This window comes from Hippocampus bargibanti, linkage group LG11 (genome assembly GCF_051943395.1).
Source record: "Hippocampus bargibanti isolate YZ-2025 linkage group LG11, ASM5194339v1, whole genome shotgun sequence".
NCBI lineage: Eukaryota > Metazoa > Chordata > Actinopteri > Syngnathiformes > Syngnathidae > Hippocampus > Hippocampus bargibanti.
The window spans coordinates 1,785,901-1,805,865 of NC_142744.1; the positions used below are offsets into that span (position 1 = coordinate 1,785,901).

The 19,965-nt window shown below is 38.3% G+C and overlaps 2 protein-coding genes and 1 non-coding gene across 5 annotated transcripts; 2 read left to right on the plus strand and 1 right to left on the minus strand.

Moving 5' to 3' along the window:
* Positions 1–138: 138 nt before the first annotated feature.
* tgs1 (trimethylguanosine synthase 1) lies at positions 139–19,041 on the plus strand. Of its 3 annotated transcripts, none has more exons than XR_016116356.1 (16): positions 139–384; positions 482–549; positions 729–847; positions 986–1,070; positions 2,574–2,684; positions 4,584–5,030; positions 5,928–6,057; positions 6,327–6,413; positions 7,697–7,968; positions 9,109–9,255; positions 9,333–9,479; positions 10,665–10,881; positions 11,908–11,986; positions 12,635–12,796; positions 18,031–18,494; positions 18,890–19,041. XR_016116356.1 is itself a non-coding variant. In XM_089007425.1 (16 exons), the coding sequence occupies exons 1-15, from the start codon at positions 278–280 to the stop codon at positions 12,746–12,748; spliced, it is 2,076 nt and encodes a 691-aa protein (XP_088863551.1). In that variant the 5' UTR covers positions 139–277; the 3' UTR covers positions 12,749–12,796; positions 18,031–18,348. The 3 variants fall into 3 exon arrangements, 2 of the variants coding, with proteins under 2 accessions (XP_088863551.1, XP_088863550.1); XM_089007425.1 differs by lacking the exon at positions 18,890–19,041 and having other exon boundaries at positions 4,584–4,784; positions 4,839–5,030; positions 18,031–18,348; XM_089007424.1 differs by lacking the exons at positions 18,031–18,494; positions 18,890–19,041 and adding an exon at positions 17,427–17,532.
* Positions 14,112–18,464, minus strand: blvra (biliverdin reductase A). The gene is made up of 6 exons (XM_089007431.1): positions 18,343–18,464; positions 17,391–17,510; positions 16,260–16,357; positions 16,055–16,162; positions 14,729–14,897; positions 14,112–14,389 (listed from the first exon to the last, which is right to left on the minus strand). Exons 1-6 carry the CDS (start codon positions 18,462–18,464, stop codon positions 14,131–14,133), a joined length of 876 nt encoding a protein of 291 aa, XP_088863557.1. The 3' UTR covers positions 14,112–14,130.
* A 611-nt stretch (positions 19,042–19,652) lies between the features above and the next one.
* trnay-gua (transfer RNA tyrosine (anticodon GUA)) lies at positions 19,653–19,739 on the plus strand. Its single transcript is given in 2 exon segments — positions 19,653–19,689; positions 19,704–19,739. It is a non-coding gene; the product is annotated as a tRNA-Tyr (tRNA).
* The last annotated feature ends 226 nt before the right edge of the window (positions 19,740–19,965 follow it).

Here is a 19,965-nt window from a genome sequence, read left to right on the forward strand (position 1 = left end):
CAAATGTTTATGTATTTTACAAATTATAAAATACAGGAGGGATAGTTTGGTTGAATCTGGAAAACGGTACGAGCAAATAAATTGAAAGACATCCGAACGGTGTAAGTAGCGTCAAAGCTACAGATCACAAATGTAGAGGTTGTTTTATTCTGAAGGTTAGTTACCGGAAGCTTCCGCTCACTCCGGCATGCGGAACGAATCTTAGCATGCTGCTACCCTTCATTAAGTATCGCATGTTTTCGGTTTGTCAACCCCAAATGGACGCGTGATTTCTGCCATGATGCTAGAAAAGAGCATCGTTACAGTCTTGGCTGATATATTCATCAGCAAAGGACATACACCCGAAGAAATAATCCACTGTTGCTGCTCCAGAGCATTTGTGCAGTAAGTGTGCTTTTTTTTCCTCGTGTCGGATGGGAAATATTTCTTAATAAATCTATGAGATGTGAAGTTCATCGATCTTTTGTCGACTCCATTTTAGTGATCGCGAGCTGTATCGGTCAGATAATCGACTTTTCTCACCTGACCAGGCAGATACCCCAATCCAAGGTTAGTGATTTTATGTATCAAAATCCTTGTTTTTGTTTTTAATGGTGATGACCACGATGTCTCAAGTTCATAAATTCCCGTGTCCTTTCAATGAAAACGTATTTATTATTATTATTATTATTATCAAAACTCAAGAATGACCGCATAGATTTTTCAATGCGTCACGCCCTTGTCCATAGAAGCTGAAAATGAAGAGGAGAGCGATGAGGAAATTCAAGTTTTGGATGAAGAGGCTCAGCTAATGTCTAGCATGGGCTTGCCTGTTGCTTTTGCTAGCTCTTCCAGCCAGCGTAAAGAGGTACTTTTTTTTTTGCTGATTGACAATCAAAGTGTGAATACTGTGCCTTTATGTGTCTTCTAAGACCATGTCAATATGTATCATCAAAGGCGTGTGTAGTTATGACCGTTCGAAATGATACTTTTGATCACGTGGCAGGGGAAGAGAGCGACCAAACAACCCGTTAGTTATCAAATAGGATTTCCTGAGGGGGACCAAGAGGATTCACAGTTTACTGACAAAGGTATGGCATGACTTATTTCTTTCCCTATTTTTTATTTTAATTTATTTATTTTGTAATGTGCTAGCTAATAACCCAGCTTTCAGCCTCATCAGTGTGTATCGGTGTGTGTGTGTGTCTTTTGAAATGTTCTCTTTCATGTGGTTTTTCGTCTTTGATGTGGTCTTAGTTTTGAAATGAATGGTTAGGGCAAAAAAAATTGTCAAAAATTAGAAATTCGGGGTCAAAGGTCACTGGTCAAAAATGTGGTTGTCAAGGTTACTTGTATGACTGTAGAAGTGCTAACTGAAGAAGGCTAATAGGACAAGCATGCTTCTTAACTCATTTTTTTTTTCGGGAATTGAAAAGTGTGACAAGGAGCGGCATTCCCGAATTTGTTTGGGTTTTGGTGCTGATAAAGCGCTGGTCAGACCTCTGGCAATGTTTTTTTTTTCTCCCTTCGACGAAGGGGCAGCGTTTTCATTTTGTCCATGTTAGCGCTTTGTTATAGCTTCAGCTGTTGTTAAAGCGCTATATATATATAATACTAATAACAATAATAATAAAAAACATGTCATTTATAAGTGCCTTTAAAAACTCTCAAGGTCACTGGATAAGTTTTTCTGTCTGTGGGTGAGCAGCGGCAGCCACATGCGCCAGCGTTCACTCAACCCGGAATAACTCAAATATTGTAGATAGAAAGCTAGCTAGCTAGCTAATAGATAGCTAGCTAGATAGCTAATATGTTTCCTGACTCAAATAGCTAGCTATATAGCTAATAGATAGATAGCTAGTAGATAGCTAGCTAGCTAAAGAGCTAATATGTTTCCTGAATTGACCTGAAGATTGCATCGATAAGTTAACTTTATCAATTGACCTTTTTAATTTAACTCAAATATTTTAGATATAAAGCTAGCGAGCTAGCTAATAGATAGCTAGATAGCTAAAAGCTAGCCAGCTAGATAGCTAATATGTTTCCTGACTCAAATAGCTAGCTCGCTTGCCATAGAGCTAATAGATATCAATTTTGCATTGTATTTTGTACATTTGCCCCCATTTCAAGCTCATATAACTCCAGATCCCCATAACGTAGGATTGAACTTTTTTTTTTTTCTGATGAAAGAAGAGAATCTAAGGTGACTAGCCATGTATTGAATGTTTATGTAGTCTTCCAACTCAAATATTCTGTGGGTCCTACAATTTGAGTGAAAATGACCAAAAAACATGGCAGTGAATGAGTTAAAAACAATAATTTTAGGCCTTGTTGTTGAGGGCGCCATAATGCGAGTTGGCTTCTTTTTCTCGTCGTGCGGGTTTTATACGCTAGCCATCGGGGCATGGTTGTCGCACCATCCTTAACGATGCACACTCGAGTCTTAACAAAAGCATTCCAAACGGGGAATGTTCTTAAAAGTTCAATTAAAAGCACTTAGCGCCAACTCTTCCCATGGGCGTGGAAATCGGTCATGCTGCAAAAAAAAAAAAGTGTATTGTTCTGATTCATTTGTGATTTCTATGTTTACCAAGTTTCCTTGGACACAAGTGATAATCTGGAAGGAGGACTGAAGACAAAGACGGCGCCGGGCGAAGCAGTCCAAACGCCATCTGTCAACGATGCCGGCTGGGAGACGTACTGGGGTAGGCCTGATGCGAAAATTGAAATGCCTTTGAATTCTTTCCAGTTTATTGAATGGGAAGCACGGTTAAATATTTTGGCTTCAAGGACAACCGACATCACTTTTTTTGTTTACTAACTGACATCAGAAAAACGTTTTATAGCATCTAAAATACCCAAAACACGCAGTATGATATTTTTAGTCAAATGCAAAACACCAATAAAAATGACTGCTGAAAGTGTCTAAAAAGAACATCAATTTCAACCCGGAAGTGGCCAGTTTCAGAAGGTCCCGCCCCCTTGTTCGTGGTGTCACCCCAAGACGTCTTGCCTTGCTGGAGAATCAAAACAATAGCTTCAGATTCGGAGAAGATGCTTTCTTGTTACTCATCCAGTTATCAATATCAGTCAAATAGTTCTGAAGAGGAAAGCATACATGTTTGCAATCGATTAAAGAATTTATTCCGTGTCATTTTGAGGTATCTGGGTGCGGGAAATGTAGCACCAAAAAGAGGCAGAAAATGGCGACAAAGCTCCGTGTAAGGAATTAATCAGCCCGTTTCCACAGGCTGATTAATTCCTTACACGGAGCTTTGTTGCCTTCTTCTGCCTCTTTTTGGTGCTACACGAAGTTTTCAGACCAAAGTACAGCAAAATGCATTGACGTGATGGAAGGACTGCCTTTTTTCGGTCAGGGGCGTTCCTTTAGTGACGTAACGTGAGGACTTGTCACCAACTCAAAAACAAGACTTACGGAATATTCAGCGCGAGTCTTAAAAGGTAAAATGTAGCTATATGCGGTGGAATCTTTGTAAAATACACTCAGTAGAAGTCATTTGAAGACATTTTTTCAAATTATGGATACAACCTGTCCGGAGACGTCGGTTGTCCTTTAAATGACATCAGGCACCCGTTTATCCAACATAAATAATAATACATTTCATTTATAAGCGTCTTTCAAATCTCTCAAGGTCACTTCACAGTCACATAAAGCACAAATGGACACAATAAATGCATGAATGTCAAGCGAAATCCTGACATGTTAGCATTTTAGCAGCGACGGCCTTCAGTAGTGCTATGTCTGAATCAACGTCATAACTATTTTGACGATACAACCTTGACTGCAGCTACAGCTGCGACTGCGACTCCTATAAAAAGTGTGGTGTAATTGACTACAAGTCCACTAGAGGGTAGCGTTAGCCAGGAAATAAGGCCTGCAAGAAGGCCTTGATGTCGCCAACTCCAAATCTGATTGCTTATAGCAACTGTTTGATCAGTAGTAGGCTGTCAGGGCTTTCAAGGCCTTCTCTGCTGGCCTAAAAATATCTGAATCACAGACTGTGAATTATATTTTGTCCATGAATTCTAACTAGCTAGCTATTTATTAGCTAGCTAGCTTTCTATCTATTTGAGTTACTTCCGGGTTGAGTGAACGCTGGCGCTAGTGGCTGCCGCTGCTCACCCATAAAAAAACTTATTCTGTGACTGTAAAGTGACCTTGACAGTTTTGAAAGCTGCTTATAAATGAAATGTATTATTATTATTATTATTATTATTATTATTATGATTTAAAAAAAAAATCAAGGTATTAGCTATCTATTCGCTAGCTAATAGCTATCTGTTCGCTGGCTATTAGCTACCTATTCGCTAGCTATGAATGAGCCATGAATTCTAACTAGCTAGCTATTTATTAGCTAGCTAGATTTCTATCTATTTGAGTCACTTCCGGGTTGAGTGAACGCTGGCGCGTGTTCCTGCCGCTGCTCACCCGCAGAAAAAATATCCTGTGACTGTAAAGTGTCCTTGAGAGTTTTGAAAGGCGCTTATAAATGAAATGTATTATTATTATTATTAATATTATTAATATTATTATCATTATTATTATAAGCGCCTTTCATGTCTTTTATTTCTGTCTACCAAAGCTCGACAAGGTGAAGCGCTTCTGTGGAACAGCTGGATGGAGAAATACGGCGACCAATCGGCGTCTTCAGAGGATTCCCGATGCGCGACGGCCCCGTGGGATGACCCCACCAAGATGGCCGCCTGGGATCGACACGCCGCAGACACGTATTACTACTATTGGGAGCAATACTCGTACTGGGCGGCGCAGGGATGGACTGTGGACTTATCTGGCGAGCGGAACGCCGCCCTGGAAGACACGGCCGGCGAGGGGGTGAATGGAACCCTAGCGGAGCGATTGGACGTCGAGGTTTTAAATGATCTGATTGAAAAGAACTGCACTTTGGAGGCAAGCGGGAACATCTCTGTTGACTCGGGAACAACGGAGTGTCTTTCCGAGCCCTCTGATGGTGGAAATGGCGGCAAGAATGCCCACGTCGCCTCGGAGCCTGACAGAAGGCAACAAACAGGTAATAGCCGAGCCGATGGGAAAAATCTCCGGGATAGGTCAGCGTCCGACGATTGGTTTATAGTCATGGTATGTGCTCGCGTTATCTGTATCTCTGCTAGTCAGTTTAATTTAATTTTAATGTTAAGTTTTATATTTATTTAAAGTTTTATATTTATATTTATTTTAATTTTAAATGGTAATGTTCAATTGCTAATTTTTATTGTTCATTTTTATGTTTTATTTGTATTGTTTTTTTTTATTTTAATTTTAAATTGAAATTTACATTTTTAAATTTTTGATTTTAAATTTGTAATTTGTATGTTATTTTGTATTTTTTTATTTAATTGTATTTTTATTTTTATTGTTTTTTTCAATTTGTTATTTTAAATGTAAATGTTTAATTTTAAAAGTTTAAATGCTTAATTTTAAAAGTTTAAATTTAAATGTTTAATTTTAAATGTTTAAATTTAAATGTTTAATTTTAAATGTTTAAATTCAAATGTTTAATTTTAATTTAATATTTGTAATTTTTTATTTTAAATGTACATTTTATTTTTAAATGTTTGATTTTAAATTTGTAATTTCTATGTTTTATTTGTATTTTTTAATTTAATTTATATATATATATTGTTTTTTAAAATTATTTTAGATGTAAATGTTTAATTTTAAATGTTTAAATTTAAATGTTTAATTTTAAATGTATTTATTTTTAATGTTGGATTTTAAATTTGGAAATTTATTTTATGTTTTATTTTTATTTATTATATATATGTGGCATGTATTTATTATATATATATATATATATATATTATTGTATTTTTTTATTTTAAATGTAAATATTTAATTTTAAATTTTTATGTTTAATTTTTATGTTAAATTTTTATGTTAATTTTTTTAATGATTAATCTTAATTTAGAAGCCCCACAGAGTGCTGGCAACCCTAATCTGCATTCCGCGTCTACAAATCATCTCTCAAATGGTAAAGATGATGATGATGATGATGATGAAAAGCCCTCGAATGGAGGATTGAATCAAATAAAACGCAGGTGAGTTCAAAGAGTCACGTGCGCGTCTAACTGGTTTTCAAATCAAAAGTATAAAATAATAACTGTTATTGTGGTTTACATGAGTTTACAATTTGAAATTTTTATTCGGACTTTAGCAAGAAAAACAGCACTTGACATGCTTGATTTGCTTTCGAGGGCCGAATAAAATGACGTAGCGGGCCAGATTTGGCCCCCGGGCCTTGACTTGGACACCGGTGTTATTTAGAAGTGTAAATTCTGCAACGGACTTGTTTTCATTTTGTCTGCAGTCATGAATTAGATGCGGAGGAGAACGCCCATCTCACATGTGATGAAGCCTGGAGCAGACTTGGACTCAAACACAACCCACAATCAATGTGAGTCCCGCAACGTCGTGCACATTGTACCCTATTTTCCGCTGTACCCAAAAGCCTTGATTTTCCTCAAAAGATGAGCCTCCCTGTGCCGATAACCCTGCGCCTTATATGTGAAGTCATTTTGAGCCACAACAGGTCTCGCAACTATTGTCAGGAGCCACCGACTCCATTTCCCGCCCTGTAGAAGAATGATTGCGCAACCCCAGCCTCTGCTGTAGCACCTTATAACGCGGTGCGCCTTATGTATGGAAAACGTTTATGTATTTATATATTATATTTGGAAAACCTTTTTTCATTCATTGAAGGTGCGCCTTATAGTCTGGTGTGCCTTATAATAATAACAATTAATAATAATAATCATCCATTTCATTTCTAAGCACCTTTCAAAACTCTCAAGGTCACTTTACAGTTACAGGATTTTTTTTTTTGGGTGAGCAGCGGCAGCCACACGCGCCAGCATTCACTCAACACGGAAGTAACTCAAATAGAATGAAAGCTAGCCAGCTAGCTAATAGATAGCCAATAGCCAGCGAGCTAGATGGTTAACCAGCGAGCTGGATAGCTATATAGCTAGCTAGATAGCTAATAGAAAGCTAGCCAGCTAGCTAATAGATAGCCAATAGCCAGCGAGCTAGATAGTTAACCAGCGAGCTAGATAGCTATATAGCTAGCTAGATAGCTAAAGATCTTTTTCGCTAGCTTTTGTAGCGCTAGCTAGCTAGCTAGCTAGATATCTATGTATTTATCTATGTATTTAACTATTTAATTACAGGAGTGAAATTGGCTATTTTTTGCTGTGTCAAATTAAAAAACAATTTTTGCTAGGTATTTTAATATGTGAACATGAATACAGGTAACATCCGACTTACGACCAGCTCGATTTACGACCACCCGTACTTGCGACCACGACCTCCAGACCCTATTTTTAGCATTTTTAATTCTACGCCTAGCCACGCAACGCGCTAGCAAGCCGGCAACGTGTATGGCAATTTTCGCCAGCCAGCATGTCACTCTCGTACAGCAATCGACCGTGTGATGGCACCAGAGGGCGGAGTTTGCGAGTCATTTAGCCTACGAATCTCTATTCAACATTTTGAATGGATTTCGACTTACGACCATTTTGATTTACGACCGTTAGGTCGCTACGGAACTCGGTCGTAAGTCGGATGTTACCTGTATTTGGAAAAAAGTTTGAAAATACACCATTTAGTGTGGGTGTTTTTTTTTCAAGTTTGTTTTATCCTCCGTGACTCATCATAATTGCGTTCAACCCGTTTTGGCAGGTCCGACGGTGTCTTTAACTTTCGAGAAAGATTTGGTCAAAAGCGTCCGAGACGTTGGTGCTCCAAGAAGAGCGTCAACGGCGGCAGCGGCGCCGTAAATAAACACATCAGATTCGCCGATACGGACGAAGACGACGCGGAGTCGCAGCGTGGATGGACGGAAGAGGAGAGTCCCGTCTTGCCGGACACCAAGGAGGACGTCTCTACACGGCAGCTCGAATGCTTGGAAGTCCCTGACTTCCTTTTACCCGATAGACCCGCGGATGAAGGCGGTGAGCACACTTTTAAATGGGATATGCTGGAAATGAGTTTTTCAAAGTACAGTGATGCCTCGGTTTACGAACGCTTTAGCTAACGAACGTTAAATTAGCGAGACTATAATCTTGGCATACGAACTAGTTTTCGGGAAAGACACGGAGTGCCGCAATGAGTGATGTGTCCTTCTCGAACGAGCCGGTTCTTCTAACAAGGAGCTGAAAATGGCAGCCGACTTTTTTTTTTTTTGTCATCTATTCCCCGCCCCCAGTCTTCGGTTAAAGCCGCACGTGATTGGTCAAGATCCGTGGTAGACGAGGGAGGGGACACACGCAGCAGTGAGGGGGGGGGACACATAGCAGCACATAATAATAATAATAATACATTGTATTTATAAGCGCCTTTCAAAACTCTCAAGGGCACTTTCCTGGCACAGGATAAGGACAATGTTTTTCCTGATGGTTAGCAGTGGCAGCCAGAGGCGCTTGAAAATAAAATGTATTATTATTATTATTATTATTATTGCCCAGTTCAAGGTAAAATCAGAGCATTGTCATCAAATGGTGAGTAGTTTTACTTTATTTGAATGTTATTGTGGCCATTTTATATTTGAGTTAGTGGCATACATTTCCGGGATACAGGAAAGGCAGACGACAGACAAAGAGTGAGAAAATGGATAGAAAACACAGTGAAATTTGGACTCGTTTCAACTTTATTGATCAAAGACAGAGTGTAGACTGCAAGGTTAAAATATCCCATCAATCAAGCTCCACATATAACCCGCGCAAGCCATCTTTACAATTTGAACAGAAAAGACAAGCAGGGGAACCAGATATTAATGAAGTTTCAAGTATGTCTGCTTGTATCTGTTGCTGTTGCAATATCACAACAGTACCGTTTCTTTTTTTAACTACAATACATTTATTATACATAATATATGGGTATGTATGTAAGTATATTTTGTGTAGTATTAATGCTCATTTAGTAGAAAATTATGTTTTATGGGGACCCGGGAACGGATTATTCTCATTTGAATGGTTTCCTATGGGAAATTAATGTTTGGAATACACATTATTTTTCGCCTTTCACACACTTTCTGGGAACCAATTAAGTTCGTAATTTCTGATGAGGTTTTTTTTTTTTTTTGAATGCGAAAGACACCAAAAAACCAAAGAAGAAGAGTAAGCGATGGAGGAAGCAGCAGATCCCGGCGGACATGGCGACAGAACCGGGCCTGGCTAAATACTGGGCTCAGCGTTACAGACTCTTCTCCCGCTTTGACGAAGGAATCAAACTGGACAGAGGTTTTTGCAAACTCGTCCGGGTGGACGCTAGCTAGCTCGCTCGCTCGTCCTTCACGTCACGTTTTTGCTTCTTACAGAGGGCTGGTTCTCCGTCACGCCGGAGAAGATCGCTGAGCACATCGCCCTCAAAGTGGAATCGGGATTTTCCGACACGCAGCTGATCATTGATGCCTTTTGCGGCGTCGGAGGGAACGCTATCCAATTTGCACTCACTGGCAAAAGAGGTAAAAAAATAATTTTTCATCATACAGAGATACATCGGTTTACGAACGCCTTGGCTAACAAACCCTTCGCCTTACGAACGTTAAATTCACGAGAATTTAATCTTGGCATACGAACTATTTTTCCGGGATACACACGGAGCGCAACAATGAGTGATGTCGTTTTCAAAAAGCTATCAACCCAGCTAAACAGAACACAATTGATGAGGAACTAGGTAAAATGATCGCAGAGAAAGCACGGCAACTTCACTCGGATATCGTCAAGAGGCAACCTGGAAGTTCGTCATCCATTGATGATTTCAAGGCTAGCTACGGATGTTTTGAGAACTTTAAGCATCGTACAGGGATTTATAGTGTCATTCGTCATGGTGAGGCAGCCAGTTCTGACGAAAAAGCTGCCAAAGCTTACAAGAAATCATTCCTCAAGATGGCCAATCCATTCCATCAAGCCATCAACGACCATCACAAAGGTAAATAAAACGATTTTATTATACTGTACAGTTTGTTTATTTAATTACAATACCATAGCACATTTATTATACATAAAATAAGGTATTTTTTGTGTAGTTTTAGAAAATTAGAAAGTAGAAAATTATTTTTTATGCGGACGTGGGAACGGATTATTCTCATTTTAATGGTTTCCAATGGGAAATTAATGTTTGTAATGCTTTTCGATTTACGACCCTTTGACTTACGACCGTTTTGTCGGAACGGAACCCGGTCGTAACTCGGATGTTACCCGTATTGTATTTTGTACAGCCACTCCCACTTCAAGCTCAAATAACTCCAGACCCATATCATTTAGCAATTAACTATTTTTTTCTGATGAAAGAAGAGAATCTAAGTTTTTTTTACACTGAGTTGATTGTTTCTGTAGTCCTAAAAATCAATATTCCGTGGGTCACCCACACACGTACACAAAATCAGAAAATTAGAAAGTAGAAAATTATGTTTTATGGGGACCTGGGAACGGATTATTCTCATTTTAATGGTTTCCTATGGGAAATTAATTTTTGGGATACACACTTTTCGCCTTACACACTCTGTCTGGGAACCAATTAAGTTCATAAGCCGAGGTATCACTGTATGTTGGTGTAAAACGGTGGCAAAATGACACAAAAGCGACAACACGGGAAGTAGCCTGGTCCCGAAATGAAGTCGCTGTCGTCCTCCGTGTTTCCTCGTCAGTGCTCGCCGTCGACATTGATCCGATACGTTTGGACCTGGCGCGCCACAACGCCAGCGTTTATGGCGTCGCCCATCGGATCGACTTCCTGCAAGGGGACTTCCTTCAGCTGGCGCCTCGTCTCTGGGGTGACGTGGTCTTCCTGTCGCCCCCCTGGGGGGGACCAGACTACCTGACCGCCGAGGTCTTTGACATTAAGACCATGATGGACCCGGACGGATATCCTTTTTTGTTTGGCTTTTGCGAACGCTCCATTAGATTAGATTAGATAAAATTAGATTAGATTAGATTACACTAAACTAGATTAGATTAGATTCAACTAGATTAGATTCGATTGGATTAAATTAGATTAGATTGCATGACATTAAATTAGATTAGATTACATTAAACTAGATTAGATTAAACTAGATTACATTAGATTAAACTAGATTAAAATTTGATTAAATTAGATAACATTATATTGCACGAGTTTTTAATTTGAATAGATTCAAATTAGGTGAGATTTAAATTAATTAGATTAAACTACATAACATTAGATTAGATGACATTAGATTAGACTAGTTTAGATTGGAATAGATTAAAATTAGATTAATTTAAATTAAATTATTATATTTTAAATTTAAGTATTAAATTTGTAAAAATTAAATTTAATTAGATAACATTATTAATTTAGATTAGAATAGATTAAAATTAGATTGAAATGAGTAGATTAAATTAGATGTTAGTTTAGATAGAATAGATGAAAATTAGATTACATTAAAATGACATTAAATGATCATTTGATTGCATTCAAATTAGATTACAATTTGATTAAATTAAAATTAAATTTAAATTAAAATTAGTTTAATTTCAAATGAAAGTAGATCAAAATTAGACGGTATTAAATTAGATAACATTACATTAGAATAGATTACAATTAGTTTAGATTAAAATTAGATTAGATTAAAATTAATTCTGATTAAAATTATTAAAATGATTAAAATTAAACTAGATTAGATTATATTAGAATAGATTAAAATTAGATTACATTAAATTTAGGTTAAAATATATAAATCTAGATTAGTTTAACTAATCTAAAATAAAATCAGATTAAATTTGATGAGATTACATTAGATTAGATTGAATTATTTTACGTTATGTGCGTCTATATTTTAATGCTGACAAGCCCGCTAAAATTTTTAAGTAATTCTAAAAAGAGGTAGTTGTTCGATGATTGTATTGGCTTCCGCCCTTCACTCTTAACACATTTCAGATTTTCCATCTGGCCAAACAAATCTCGGACAACATTGTCTACTTCCTACCTCGCAACGCAGACATGAATCAGGTCAGTGCGCTTCAATATGCAAATATACATTTTATTTTGATGGCCTTCGCATCACGATACAGTCATACCTTGGTTTACGAATTTAGGGCGAAAAGTGTGTATCCCAAAAATGTATTTCCCACAGGAAACCATTGAAATGAGAATAATCCGTTCCCAGGTCCCCATAAAACATAATTTTCAGCTAAAAAAGCCTTTAAACTACACCAAAAATACCTTATTTGATGTATAATAAATGTGCTGTGGTATTATAACTAAAGAAATATACTGTACTATATAATAAAGTTTTTTTATTGACCTTTGTGATGGTCGTTGATGGCTTGATGGAATGGAGTGGCCGGTTTCATCAGCATTAAACACTTAATGAGGAACGTAGCCTTCTTCTTCTGCTTTCTCTGCGCTAATTGTATCTAGTTCCTCATCAATTGTGTTCTGTTTAGTTGGGTTGATAGCTTTTTGCATCAAGTGTAGAGATGGCTTGTGCGGGTTGTTTGTGGAGACTGATTGATGGGATATTTTAACCTTGCAGTCTACAATCTGCCTTTGAACTATCAAAGTTGAAACAAACCGAGGTATCACTGTATCTGACAAAATATTGTTGAGCATTAACGGGACCTATAAAATGTCGCCTGTGTGTCAATTTGCCTCCAGATTGCCTCTCTGGCTGGTCCAGGAGGAAAAGTGGAGGTGGAGCAGAATTTCCTCAACAATAAACTGAAGACCATCACTGCTTATTTTGGACGTCTGATTCAATCTGACACGTAAATCATTCTGATTTCGGCTCCACTTGGTGATGGGATGTCAATCCATACAGTGAGTCATTTATTTTATTGTTATTTTTATTTGTACTTTTTAATCAGGAAGTTTCCATTTTGTATCATGAGACACTTAATATTTTTTAACTCATTCGCTGCCTTTCCCTACTCATTCCCTGCCATTTTCTTGCTGGGGGGGGGTGCTGATAAAGCGCTGGTCAGACCTCTAGCAATATTTTTTTTCCCCTTCCACGAGGGGGCGGCATTTGCCTTTTGTCCACATTAGCGCTTTGTTACAGCTTTGCTATAATAATAATAATAATAATAATAATAATAATAATACATTTCATTTGTAAGCGCCTTTCAAAACTCTCAAGTTCACTTTACAGTCACAGGATATGTTTTTCTGTGGGTGAGCAGCGGCAGCCACATGCACCAGCGTTCACTCAACCCGCAAGCAACTCAAGTAGATACAAAGCTAGCTAGCAACCTAATAGCTAATAGATTGCTAATACATAGCCAGCCAGACAGCTATTAGATAGCCATTAGATAACTAGCTAGCTAGATAGCTAGCCAGATAGCCATTAGATCGCTATTCAGATAGCTAGCTAGATAGCTGGCCAGATAGCCATTAGATAGCTGGCCAGATAGCCATTAGATAGCTGGCCAGATAGATAGCCAGCCATCCAATAGACAGCTAATTGATATCAAATAGCTCGGTAGCTAGCCATTCGATAGCTAGCTACATAGCTAATCGATAGCTAGCTAGATAGCCAGCCAATAGACAGCTAATAGATAGCTCGGTAGCTAGCCATTATATAGCTTGCCAAATAGCTAGATAGATATAAGCGCTATATAAATCAATGTATTGTATTTTGTTAAGTCGCCCCCATTTCAAGTTCATATAACTCCAGACCCATATAATTTAGGAATTAACTTTTTTTTTTTCCGGATGAAACAAGAGTCTAAGGTTACTAACGCTGAATCGAATTTGATGTATTTCTAAAACTAAATATTCTGTAAATCCTGTATTTTGAGTGAAAATGACAAAAGCCCTGGCACTGGAGTAGACATATTTTTTTTTGCACATCGTCTGGCAGTGAATGAGTTAATCAAGCAAGTCTGACATTGAAATGTTTTGTTTTATCAAAAAAAAAGATGCATTTTTAAAATGCATCATTTATCTATTTTGTATTATGAGACATCTTTTTTTTTTTATAAAATATAATGCAAAAAAAATCAATGTTGATATCCGAAAAATCGACCTGATAAAATTAATTTCACGTCCAACTTCACATTTAGGGAGCTCAGCCTTTGGTACAAATCAATCACAATTCCACGATCAATAAATTCAACATGGCGATGGACAACAGTGAAGTAAGGCAAACTTGTTTATTTCTGGCACAGTTGTTGTATTTTCTCCGCTAGTTCTAAGCAATGGAGGATCCTCCTTTTCTCCAGTTGGAGATCATCCGGACTCATTTGGCCCGTTAGCTTGGAAGAGAATTTGATCAGGTCTTGCATGAAAAGACCCACCGCCCCTCTGGGCGATGGCGGGACTTCATTTAGCGGCGGCCCGGACTCAAATTGAAAATTGACGCTCTTGCCTCGCGGGAGTCCCGGTCCTCGTTCTTCCATCCATGTCAAGGGTCTAAAAAAAAAAAAGGCCAAAGTTTGCATTTTATTTCACCCCGTGCCACTTCTCCTTCTGCATTTCCACAACTTTTTCGTTGGACGGCCGCTAGCAGAAAAAATGGAGTATCTATTAGCTATCTAGCTAGCTAGCTATTTATTAGCTATCTGGCTGGCTATATAGCTAGCTATTTGGCTGCCTATCTTGTTAGCTATATAGCTATCTATCCACCTAGCTATCTATTAGCTAAATAGCTATCTATGAGCTAATTAGCTGGCTAGCTATCTATTAGCATACAAAAATATTCCCCTCCTCATTCCCCATTTTACAGCGTCAACAACATAAACCGTGTCTCACTTTTTGTCAGCCGTTAGCATTTTTGCAGTCATCTTGCTGTAGTCGTTGGCAGAGTCTTGTTCTAAGGTTGCCGCGGTGACGGAGAGCTCGCCAAACAGCTCAACCAACCAGGTCAGACGAGCGATGCCACTAAATGCAATGAAACCAAAGCCAGGCTTCAGAACTCCGCCTAGAAAAACAAACCAAAAAAAAATATCAAAAAATAAATAATAAATAAAAAGAATAGTAAGTGACAAAATGGCCGCCTACATTCATTTTCAGGGTATCGCTAGTGACAAAATGGCCGCCTACTTTCATTTTCAGGGAATCGCTAGTGACAAAATGGCCGCCTAGTTTCATTTTCAGGGGAATAGCAAGTGACAAAATGGCCGCCTACTTTCATTTTCAGGGAATCGCTAGTGACAAAATGGCCGCCTAGTTTCATTTTCAGGGGAATAGCAAGTGACAAAATGGCCGCCTACTTTCATTTTCAGGGGAATAGCAAGTGAAAAAATGGCCGCCTAGTTTCATTTTCAGGGAATAGCAAGTGACAAAATGGCCGCCTACTTTCATTTTCAGGGGAATAGCAAGTGACAAAATGGCCGCCTAGTTTCATTTTCAGGGAATGGCAAGTGGCAAAATGGCCGCCTTAATTTCGAAGCGGCTTTCAAAACTCTCAAGGACAATTTACAGTCATGGGATAAGAACTTTAAAAAAAAATGGTGAGTAGCGGCAGCCATTCGCGCCAGCGTTCACTCTACCCGGAAGTAACACAGCAGCAAAGTTATAAATGGAAGAGGAAAGAAAGAAGTAGAAAAAAAATACAGTAGCTGCTGGAAAGGCAGCCACTCTCGCGGCGACATCTCGAAGTAAAACAAAAAAAAAAAAAAAATAACAAATAATATATGATAATATTTCCTGCTAGGGTGTCGATAAAATGCAGACCAGACCTCTGGCCATGTTTTTCACTTCCACAAGGACGCAGCATTTGCCTTTTGTCCAGCTTCAGCTGTTGTTAAAGCGCTATATAAGCCAATATGTATTTATTGTATTGTATTTTGTACAGCCGCCCCCATTTCAAGCTCAGATAACTCCAGACCCATATAACTTAGGAATTAACTATTTTACTTAGCAATTAACTATTTTTTTTCTGATGAAAGAAGAGGATCTAAGTTTTTTTTACACTGAATTGATTGTTTCTGTAGTCCTAAAAATCAATATTCTGTAGATCTTGCAATTGGAGTGAAAATGACAAAAACCCTGGCACTGGAGTGGCCATTATTTTTGCACATTGTCTGGCAGTAAATGAGTTAAGGACAGATACCTTTTTTTTTTTTAACCAATCACCTGTAAAATGGAGCGTTCCATCCCGCAAGGTTTTCCCTTCCAGCTCCCTCTTCAGCCATTTGTAATCTTCTGAAAACAGTTCAATGTGCTCTTCATGGAGGATCACCCCTAAAACACACACACATAAACACACTGCTGTAAAATGTAAATGTCTCCACTGCGAGACTAATAAAGTTAAATCCAATTCAATTTAATCCAAGATCACCTTTTTCCTGCGCTAAATTCCAGAGCTCCACAGCAGTTTTGTAGTTCAGCGTCATGGGATACTCCACGCAGACGTGTTTCCCTGCCTGCAAAAAAGTTCTGGAGGGACAAGAAAAAAATAAATCGGGAACTAGTGGAGTGCGCAAAACTCAAAAGGTGACCTGAAACAAATCTTTAAATTGATTGTGCTAATTTATTATTATTATTATTATTATTATTATTATTCGCCGTCTGGCTAGCTATGTAGCTGGCTATTTATTAGCTATATGGCTATCTAGCTAGTTAGCTAGCTGGCTATCTATTAGCTATCTGTTAGCTAGCTAGCTATTATTATAATTTGCTATCTATTAGCTATCTGGCTAGCTATTTGCTATCTAGCTAGTGAACTATTCACTATCTGACTGACTGGCTATCTATTAGCTAGCTAGCTTTCTATCTATTTGAGTGAACGCTAGCGCATATGGCTGCCACTGCTCACCTGCAGAAAAACATCCTGTGACTGTAAAGTGACCTTGAGAGTTTTGAAAGGCGCTTAGAAATGAAATGTATTATTATTATTATTATTACTTGTTTTTCAGCAGCGGTGGCCTTTGAAGGCCTGCAAAGCCTTCTCTGCTGGCCTAAAAAAATATCTGAATCACGAACTGATGTGAATTATATTTTATTGTATGATTGAATTCTTATGAACTAATTCCAAATTGTCTTTCAGCTTCCTTTCATGACTTTTCCCCTGTTACGTTGCTTCCTGATGTGTGTTTGCATATTTAAGATTTGAACCAATCACATTTCAGCCATTATTTGTTACCGGTTTTGTCAGCCCACAATGGCTGAAAAAGAAGAAATGGATTTTCTGGCAGATTTACTGTAAAAGCCATTTTCAAGACGTACTTTTCAAGAAAAAAAATGGATATTCTAAAGAAAGATCAGTCTGTTATTTCCTGGCTAACGGTCACCTCTAGTGGACTTGTCGTAAATCACACCAGCCTTTTTTCAGTCTGGATTAAATCAGACATAGCACTACTGAAGGCCTAGCGATGAAATCCATATCCCGCCACTGCTTTTCAGAGCACTCATTCAAACAAACGACATATAAAGCCTCAATCGTAATGATAACCATTTCAAAATGCCGTACCTGACATCATTCTCATGTGACGCGTTTTCGGTGCAGATGAACGCCACATCAATATCTTCTCTGCTCAGAGCCTCTTTGACTGAAATCTGACTCACTCCTTGCTGACTCTCCAGACTTCTCCTGTTGATTAAAAAGATCAACAGGAAAATAACAATGGAAGCCTCTTTTAAAGGACAACCGACGCCCCCATTATTTGTAAAATGTCTTCAAATGACTTCTACTGAGTGTATTTTACAAAGATTCCACCGCATAAAGCTATATTTTACATTTTAAGACTCGCGCTGAATATTCCGGAAGTCTTGTTTTTGAGTTGGTGACGAGTCCGTATGTGACGTCACTGAAGGAACGCCCCTGACCGAAAAAAAGGACACATTGTAGCAGTCCTTCCATCACGTCAATGCATTTTGCTGTACTTTGTTTGGTCTGAAAACTTTGTGTAGGACCAAAAAGAGGCAGAAGAGGACGACAAAGCTCCATGTAAGGAATTAATCAGCCTCTGGAAACAGGTTGATTAATTCCTTACATGGAGCTTTGTCGCCATTTTCTGCCTCTTTTTGGTGCTACATTTCCCGCCCCCAGATGCCTCAAAATGACACGGAATGAAGTCTTTAATTGTAAACATGTATACATTCCTCTTCAGATTTTGATTCTCAAGCAAGACGAAGACGCATTGGCGTGACACCATGAACAAGGGGGCGGGACCTTTTGAAACTGGCCACTTCCGGGTTCATTTTAATGCAGATTTTGGACACTTTAAGTCATTTTTATTGGTGGTTTGCATTTGACTAAAAATATCATACTGTGTGTTTTGGGCATTTTAGATGCTATAAAACGTTTTTCTGATGTCAGTTAGGAAACAAAAAAGGGATGTCGGTTGTCCTTTAACTCATGAAATCACGCATCGGATGCTATATTGAGTTGACGGACTCGTTTTGGACATCGGCGCAATGACCTGGAGACAAATCCTTTGACCGTGAGCTTCTCAGCAGAACTGCCTGGCAATGGAGACAATATGTCTCGGATCCTCACCCAACCCGCTGTCCCGATGCCTACCACCACAGCTCCAAACATCATCCCTGCCAGGAAAAATAAAAAAATATCAAGGTGAGATGGCCCAAGAGAGGTCGGTGTTATGGTTCCACTTTTGATCAACGAAAGTGTAAAACTGTAAATCGTCTCATGGCTCTTATTTTACCCAATGAACCAAATCATGACGTCCCCAAGTTTGTATTCAATTTCCGATTGCTAACAAAGGATGCCTCGTCCCACCGAGATAGTTAAAGATAACATTTTGAATTTAATTTATAGCATTCATCCTGACACATTGAAATTAAGATGTGGGAGAAATATTAGCACGGTGTTGATGACTACGTTGTTTTTTTTAATCATCGATGTGATATCGTGTGTTTGCGTGCGTGTGTGTGTTGTCCAACTACTACTTAGTACATACGAAACATCGCTAAGTGTTTATTATGTGTATTCCTCACCTGCTTTTGCAGATACTACAGACCTTCTCTTGAAAGCTGCGTCGTGGAGTGTTAAGAAAACAGCGCTAAGCTAGCTTGCTTGCCTCGCCGGTTCTGGTTGTTTATTTATTTATTCATTCTATTTTTGCGTGATCTTCGTGTCTAATAAAATATTTTTTCCTTCACACTGAGTGGACCAGTTTGTAATAGACATGCTTACATTGTAGTATATGCTCATGCTTTTATATATAAAAGTGTTCATATTGTATTGTAGATTGCAGATGGCGGCTAATGTATAGGAAATGATGTTTAAACGACGTAACGTTTAAAACTTGACAGATCCGTTTTGTGACTCAAGGTAGGTGGAATTTTAATGTTGAAGTGAGATAATAATAATAATACAATGTATTATTATTTCTCATGTTTTTATGATGATACTTGAGCAGGGTGTTCTACCGGAGACAAACTCCTTGTGTGTCCTACACACTCGGCCAATAAAGATGATTCTGATTCCGATTATAAGCACCTTTCAAAACTCTCAAGGACACTTTGCAATCGCAAGACAAGCACAATAAAACCACCGATCAAATTATAAATGGTACTTACTCTTTTCCGATGGAAATGTGTTTTTTTCACTCACGTTCGATAAACCGATTTTTGTTTTGAAAGATCATTCAACCACACGCACGTCTACACCCATTTTCGGTTGTCAGGATAGATAAGATTACTGAAATTTGCCTGGTTTTGCGTAAAATAAAACTGACTTTATGCGTTAAAATGTCACTTCGCAATATCGCCTTCGATAGCTCAGTTGGTAGAGCGGAGGACTGTAGAGTTTATCACGGACATCCTTAGGTCGCTGGTTCAAATCCGGCTCGAAGGAATTTTTTTTCTCACGATTTAAGAGTATGACTAATTTATTTTACTGATACTTTAAAATATTTTCACCGCTCCCACGCATCAACCGAGGCAATTAACAGGGTTTAAGAATCGATTGTATGTTTTTTTTAAACGTTTCTTGACCTGATAGTACCCGCCCCATCTCAAGCGAGAGTCACGCTATGAACAACGAATGAAGCGCACCCAATGAATTACGTTTACGGAAGTTG